Below are 8387 nucleotides of genomic sequence, written 5' to 3'. Positions count from 1 at the left end.
TTTTAAATAGGTAATGTTAGCTTTTAGAAATTATCGTTACTACCATTTCTTTTTCCCTTATTTGGTGATATTTCCCATGACAAACGGAAAAATAAAATTAAATCTTTTGTCCTTATTATTGCCTCTATCCTATAAAAACAAAATTGCTATTCTTTTCAATTTATTTCATATTATAAGCCATGTTCTATTTTAAAATAATAATTCATTTGTTTCCTTTAAGAAAAAATAAAATTCATTAGTTTCAATATACAATAATTTAATAATATGAGTTATTTAATTTTGAATTAAATAATGAGTAAAGACTATATTAGATAAAGATAAAATAAAATTTATCGCTTTAATTATATTAATTATATTTTATTAAATTGGGTAACAAAATAAATAACCTTATTTTTATGGGATGGAGGAATAAGATACTTGGAGGGTGTAAGCTTTAAAAAATTAACCTGCCTATTAGTTTATAACAATTTTGGATCTTATAAATTAAGGTTATGAGCTAAAAAAAAGTTCATTTTATTAGTCATAAGTCCTGTACTTATAAGTTATTTTGATAAAATATTTTATTATATTATTCTTATTTAAATTTTAAAATTTTATAATAAATCTTATTTAATATTCCTTTTAGTTGTTTTATAATAAATGTGCTTATAAGTTATTTTTTATCAAATACATTAATTGTTTATTAATCACTTATAAACACTTTAACTAAATACATAACTATTTAAAATTTTAAATATTTATAAGCTCAAACACCCTCTTAAATTATTTGTTTAGCATTTTTATTTGAATTGTTGTTGAGAAAATTATTTTTTAAATATATTAATTAAAAATTATTAAAAGTTAATTTTAAATTAAATTTGACATATTTTAATTATAAAAATTTTAAAAAATAAATAAATATTTCAAATTATTTTATATAACAATCTAAAATAATATTTAAAAAAAATTAAACCTATATTTTAATGTTGGTTAGTTCTCGTTTGGAACTAATAATATGTATCGGAACTTCCTAAAATAATGTGAAAACAAAGTTATTTTAACTCCTAGCTATTTGGATGTCTAGGGTTTGTGAGAATATAAACAGGGTGATGAAGGGTAATAGAGTTGAAGAAAGATGCAAGAAATGGAGAGACCAAAGCTTGAAGAAGAAAAGGCAAAAGAAATGGAAATCGAGAGGGACAGTGGTGAAAACTTTGAGAGAAAAAGGGTTGAAGGTTTGAATGGAGAGAGAAGAAGAGAAGAGGTTGATAATAAAGAAGAAGAAGAAGAAGCATTCATGGAGAAAGCGTTTAAAGAAACAGAAGTGCCTCCATGGACAAAGCAAATAACAATTAGGGCAATGGCAACAAGCTTTGGTTTGAGTGTGGTGTTTAATTTCATAGTGTGTAAGCTTAATCTAACAACTGGTGTGATTCCTTCACTTAATGTAGCAGCTGGTTTGTTGGGGTTTATGATGCTTAAATCTTGGACAACTTTACTCCCAAATATTGGATTCTTCAACCCTCAGCTTTTCACTAGGCAAGAGAATACTGTCATCCAGACATGTGTGGTTGCTTCTTCTGGCATTGCCTTTAGCAGTATATATATTTCTTCACCTCTCTCTTCTTTATTCTTATATAGTTCTTTCTTTTCTTGAATTTGGCTTCATGTCCTTTTAATGCATGAAATAGAAAAACCTTTTTTGACTTTTTTTTTTAATTATACAATGAAACTACAGTTTTCATGGTAATAATTAACGATAAATCAGTAATTTTAATTTAATGTTTTAAACGGATTAGAATTGAGCATTAGGATTCTTGATTTTTGTTTTCATCTTGATTTTAATTTTAATTTAGTTTGATTTAATTAAAGCTAATCATTGAATTTTTTTTCTTTTAATTTTTAAAGAAAAAAATTTTTTTTGACTCAGAATAACTTAAGCTGATTATTTTCGATTTGATTCAAGGTTAGTTCCTGTCAAATCAATTCAAATCAATTTTATTCTCGAATTAAAGCTGTTCAATTTTAAGAAAGCGGTTCAATTTTTAGGCAGAACCAAAGGGTGACCATGACTATTCGATTATTATGTTAAATTTCACTGAAAATATGGATTCTTAAAAAAAGAAAAATTAGTGTATAAAATAATGTCTCTTAACCTCTTTATTTTATTATAGGGAATTTACAATTTGATCTTTAGATTTTGTCCTATATAATACTTTAGTATCAAATTTTGAAAAATTAATATATTTAATCTTCGGGTTTTGCATTATATTATACTTTAATCCTTAGATTTTAATAAATAAATTATTTTGTCCGTTTAATTTTAACATATAGAACAATTTAGTTTTTGTAATTTTAATGTTTACAACAATTTTATCAATTGACAGAAAAATTAAATTATTCTATATATTAAAATTACAGAAATTAAATAAGTAATTTCTAAAAAATTCAAAGACTAAAGTGTAATATAGTATAAAATTCAAGAATTAAATAACTAATTTTTCAAAATTTAAGAAGTAAAATATAATATAAGGCAAAATTAAGGGACCAAATTATAAATTTTTCTTTTATCAATTCCATGTAGGTGGCACTGCAAGTTACTTGCTGGGTATGAGTCCAAGAATAGCTGATCAAGCAGAGGGAGGAAACACTCTAGCCAATGTCAAGAATCTTTCTATTGGTTGGATGATGGGTTTTCTCTTTGTTGTAAGCTTTGTTGGTTTGTTCTCCATTGTGCCCCTAAGAAAGGTGAGAATTACTTTTTTTTTTTGGAAAATTTATAATTTAGTCCTTAGTTTTTACTTTATATTATATTTTAGTCTCTAAATTTAAAAAAAATAATTATTTAATCTTTGAATTTTACACTATATTACACTTTAATTCATAGATTTTGAGAAATGAATTATTTAGCTCCTTTAATTTTAATATATAGAAAATTTAGTCCCTGTAATTTTAATATTTAAAACAATTTTGTCAATTAACAGAAAGACTAAATTATTCTATATATTAAAATTATCGAGACTAAATTGTAATATAGTGTAAAATTCAGAAACTAAATAATTTATTTCTAAAAATTCAGGTATTAAAGTATAATATAGTGCAAAATCTAGGATTAAAAAATTAATTTTCAAAATTCAAGGACTAAAGTGTAATATAGGCATAATCCAAGGATCAAAATGTTAATTTTCCTTTATTTTATTGGGATATATATATTAATTTTTTTATTTCTCATCTTACTTACCAAACAAATTAATTTAATTTCTGATTGTTAAATTGAAAGCCGACTTAATTATATTACAGATCATGATTCTCAAGTACAAATTAACATACCCAAGTGGATCAGCTACTGCATACCTTATCAACAGCTTTCACACGCCCAAAGGAGCCAAGCTAGCTAAGTAATTATACAATTAATAAGTTTAATTTATTTTGGGAGATCACTTAATTAATTAACTATAACATTAATTAATTAATTATAATTATTCCATGTGTATATATATGAATGAATACAGGAAGCAAGTTGCTGCTCTCTTCAAATTCTTCAGTTTCAGCTTTTTATGGGCATTTTTCCAGTGGTTTTTTGCTGCTGCCGATGGCTGTGGATTTATCAGTTTCCCCACATTTGGTCTCAAAGCCTATGATCAAAGGTATATTTACTTCAAAACTTTTATATTAATTATTTTAAATTTTATAATGTATAATTAAAATAATATATATATATATATAAAAGCAGGATGGATGGAGTAATTATAAAGTATACAGTGATTCCATTTTAGAGCATAGCAGTGATTTTATTTTCATGTACAATATTTTATATGAAATAACAAACCAATAGAAAGTAAGTACGTATACATAAGTGGGTCCTATAAAATTATAATGCCAAATAATTTCACCAAGTAATTTTCATATTTTTTTTAAAATGTAATAACTAAATTTGTTTATATATTAAGTTGTGAGCCCTTACCTTTTTACATTAGTTCTAGATGAATTGACGAAATATATAAAAGAGAGTATCCCTTGTTGCATGATGTTTGCGGATGATATAGTTTTGATAGATGAGATGCGAGAAGGAGTCAATAGAAATCTAGAGTTTTGAAGAAGTACTCTAGAGTCAAGGGCTTTAAGTTAAGTAGAACGAAGACAGAATACATGCATTGCAAGTTCAGTGAAGGCCGAACTGGTGATAGGGACGGAGTTAGTTTGGATGGAGTAGTATTGTCCTCAAAGTAATCACTTTAAATATCTCAGCTCAATTCTTCAAGTAGATGAGGGATGTGAGGAGGATGTTAGTCATAATATTAAAAGCGGATGGTTGAAATAGAGACGTGCCACGGGAGTTTTATGTGATCGCAAGATTCCCAATAAATTAAAAAGAAAATTTTACCGTATAGCCATACGATCGGCCATGTTATATGGTAGTGAGTGTTGGACAATGAAAGAGCCATATGTGTTTAAGATGAGAGTTGCGAATATGAGAATGTTAATATGGATGAGTAGCCATACTAGACTAGATAAAGTCTGTAATGAGAATATTAGAGAAAATGTTAGAGTGATGCCAATTAAGGATAAGTTGAGAGAAGTAAGATTGAAGTGGTTTGGTCATGTGAAGCGTAGATATACAGAGGTTCCAGTTATACAAATAGAGCACATTGGGTTAGATGATAGAAAGAAAAGAAGGGGTATGCCTAAACTGACTTAGAGGAGAGTAGTACAACATGATCTAGAAGCATTACACATTTTCGAGGATTTACCCCAAAATCGTTTAGAGTGGAAAAAGAGAATCTATATAGCCGACCCCAATAAATTTTTAGAATAAAAGCTTAGTTGAGTTGAGTTGAATTGAGTATTGAACCCTTATTAACTTGTTATTCCATGTAATATGCCTATAAAAAATAATTTTATAATATAATTTTCCAAGAAAAAATGGAGAATAATAGGATGAACAAAAAAAATACATGCATGAATTTCATTGCAACAAATTAATTGCATTTAATTTTGATTGGTTAGCTATTAAATAGCTTAGGAATTTATTAAATTGTGAAGTTTGATGTATATGCATATCTCTCACAATGATGTAGGACCCACTCTTTAAATTATAAGTGGAGCTATTTTTTGCGAGCGAGAGAATACTATTTTTGTGTATACTGAAAGTATTTTAATAAGTTTTAGAAAAAGCAAATAATAAAATTAATATGATTAATGAGTAAAAACTTATTGATTTATTTTTTTTCAAAAATTTACAATTGGGTCCCTGAGTTTTACAACTAACAACGATTTGGTCCTTGAATTTTGGAAATTAAACATTTTAGTCCCTGACTTTTGTTTCCGTTAAAAAATGCAAGTCCCTCCATCCATTCTACCTTGAGTCTTTCTAATTTCAATGATCATAAGAGAGAGAACCCACAACATTCATCCCTTCATTCACATACACACTCAAACTCACCTCCCTCATATATCATTGTCATGGCCACTAGGTTATAGCCACTGGAACCTCCATTGTCACTTTCTCCACCACTCCTACCACTACAACTACATCCTATAGCAATTAACAACCTGCCAAAAATGAGAATGCCACCTCATTTTTGGCAATTTCCTACTTCTCTAATTCTTGTTGACAACCACAATTACCCAATTCATCAATTATATAATTACAATTTCACCATTTATTGATTTAAAATGGGAAGGAAAATAATGATAAACAGATAATCATCAATGGTACATCAATTTACTATTGAATTCTAGCAAGATTTCTCCGACAGGGAAGCTTATTTACCTTACCTAGTGACCCTCAACCTCATCCAAAGTCCAAACCAAGAAAGTAGAGGAAGACGATAAGTGACTAAGATCACCAAAACCCATAACAAAAATCATTGGAATTACTTTGTAAAAGTCAAATATGCTTAAATCTCAAGTCCCAAATACACTCCATTTATATAAAAAGTCAAGCAATCTCAACAAAATCCATATAATTGTATCCCCTCGCTTGATTTCCAAAACTACATACCTAAACTATAATCCCCCAAGAATGATTACAAGAAATGAACTCTTGTGGGTTGAGGTGAAGGAGAAAAAGAGACAGCAAAACCCATCAAAATATCAGTGTAAACAACATCCAGAATCATTCTCCTTTCTTTCTTCTCCTTGCCATCGATCTTCTTTTCTCCTGCGTGTTGCCTTTCCTCTCCTCCCTTATTGTCAATTTCGATGGTCCCTCCTTCTTTCTTAGTCATCAATGGTGATGGGTAATGGGATGGGTTTTTGGGTGGTATGAGATTAGAATGGAAAATGGATTGGGAATTTGATGAGAGAAAAATTATAAGAAGGATGGGTCTGGTGTTTAATTGAAAATTGGGAGAGGTAGCTTGTGTGGTGCTTTTTTTTTCAGTTAACTCAGCAAATTAATTAGTAACCTTATTTTAATGAAGGCTATTTTTGTCACTTTACTCAATGTTAAACTGCAACTTGAATTAAAATAGGCGGAAGGACTTCGATTTTGACGAAAGCAAAATGGAGATACTAAATCTCTTAATTTTAAAATATAAGGATCAAATAGTAATAAGTGGCAAAACCTAGGGGCTAACTTGTAAATTTCACCCATTTTTTTATATTTTAATTAACGTAAGATATTAAGTCATTGGTGGAGAATGTTAATACAAAATACAAATGTGTTTGGTAGGTTCTACTTTGATTTCTCAGCAACATATGTGGGTGTTGGGATGATATGTCCTTACATGGTAAATATTTCCTTGCTTTTCGGAGCCATCATTTCATGGGGAATTATGTGGCCATTAATTGAGGCTAAGAAAGGTGACTGGTATAGAGCTGATCTACCATCGAGTAGTCTTCATGGCATCCAAGGATATAGGGTACTAAGTTTGCTTTCTCTTCATACAATTAATTATTATTTTTTTTATACAATTAACTCCGATCAAGATTCGAACTGGAAATCTCGTAACATTGATAAACTCACAGATTTTTATTGCTATTGCCACGATGCTTGGTGATGGTCTCTTCCATGTCATGTACATGCTAGTCAAAACCTTAATCAGTCTTGCACTTCAATATTCCAAGAAAAAGGACTCATCTTCTGTGACTCCTGCAGCAAATGAAGAGAGCACAAATTCAGAAACTATAAACAACAATGAAGAAAGAAGAACCGAGTTCTTTCTAAAAGATCAAATGCCAAATTGGGTAGCTTTCCTTGGCTACATTGGTCTAGCAGTAATCTCCATTGTCACAGTACCATTCATCTTCCATCAATTGAAATGGTACCATATTCTTGTAGCTTTTGTGATTGCTCCAGTTTTGGCATTCTGCAATGCATACGGATGTGGTCTTATTGATTGGTCTCTTGCCTCCAATTATGGCAAGTTTGCTATAATCATTTTTAGTGCCTCGGTTGGCCTCTCAGATGGTGGAATAATTGCAGGTCTCGCTTCTTGTGCTGTGATGATGAGCATTGTTTCCACAGCATCTGATTTAATGCAAGATTTCAAGACGGGATATCTTACCCTTTCATCTCCTCGTTCTATGTTCTTGAGCCAAGTTGCTGGAACTGCTATGGGTTGTGTTATAACTCCTCTGGTTTTTTGGTTCTTTTACAAAGCGTACCCTTTAGGAGACCCTGAAAGCACCTATGCAGCACCTTATGGGCTAATCTATCGTGGGATTGCAATTCTTGGCGTAGAGGGCATCTCCTCTCTTCCCAAAAATTGCCTTGCGCTCTCGATATCCTTTTTTGTTGGTGCCATGATTATAAACCTGGTTACTGATCTCTTGCAGAAGTATGAAACCAAGTATAGGATCCACAGATTTATTCCAAGTCCAATGTGCATGGCAATACCCTTTTATCTTGGTGGTTACTTTGCCATAGACATGTGTGTTGGAAGTTTGATTCTGTACATATGGGAGAGAAGGAACAAAAGAATGGCAAGTGAGTTTGGTCCTGCAGTAGCATCTGGCCTCATTTGTGGTGAATCTTTGTGGGGAATTCCAGCAGCTGTGCTTTCTCTTGCTGGCGCTAGTGCTCCTATCTGCATGAAGTTCCTTTCTGCCTCTGTTAATACCAAGGTGGATAATTTCTTGAATGGTTGAAAATTTGCATTTTAATAATTTATCAGGATGGCTATAAGTTCATTCGCCTGTAACTTTTTTTTATAAATTATGTCTGAACTTAAAATATAAAATAAATAATGAAATTTACTTATTAAATATAAAAATTTCCCTTTAAATTAAATACTGAATATATTGAGTGGGCTCAATTTTTTTTTTTTTTAAATATCAAATAACGGCATATCTACTGTGTAATTGGCCCATTCAATTTTTTTTTTAAAAAATCACACACACACACACACACACATATATATATATATATATATATATATATATATATATATATATATATTAAA

General features: G+C 29.8%; 1 protein-coding gene across 2 annotated transcripts; it reads left to right on the top strand.

Moving 5' to 3' along the window:
• The first annotated feature begins 872 nt into the window (after positions 1-872).
• LOC110648236 (probable metal-nicotianamine transporter YSL7) lies at positions 873-8080 on the top strand. Of its 2 annotated transcripts, none has more exons than XM_058154219.1 (6): positions 873-1574; positions 2564-2727; positions 3280-3377; positions 3492-3626; positions 6656-6845; positions 6952-8080. In XM_058154219.1, exons 1-6 carry the CDS (start codon positions 1115-1117, stop codon positions 8071-8073), a joined length of 2169 nt encoding a protein of 722 aa, XP_058010202.1. In that variant the 5' UTR covers positions 873-1114; the 3' UTR covers positions 8074-8080. The 2 variants fall into 2 exon arrangements, with proteins under 2 accessions (XP_058010202.1, XP_021658099.2); XM_021802407.2 differs by having other exon boundaries at positions 873-1577.
• Positions 8081-8387: the final 307 nt, after the last annotated feature.

This window comes from Hevea brasiliensis, chromosome 9, assembly GCF_030052815.1.
Source record: "Hevea brasiliensis isolate MT/VB/25A 57/8 chromosome 9, ASM3005281v1, whole genome shotgun sequence".
NCBI classification, from domain to species: Eukaryota; Viridiplantae; Streptophyta; class Magnoliopsida; order Malpighiales; family Euphorbiaceae; genus Hevea; species Hevea brasiliensis.
This window is presented reverse-complemented; position numbering and strand designations above follow the sequence as displayed.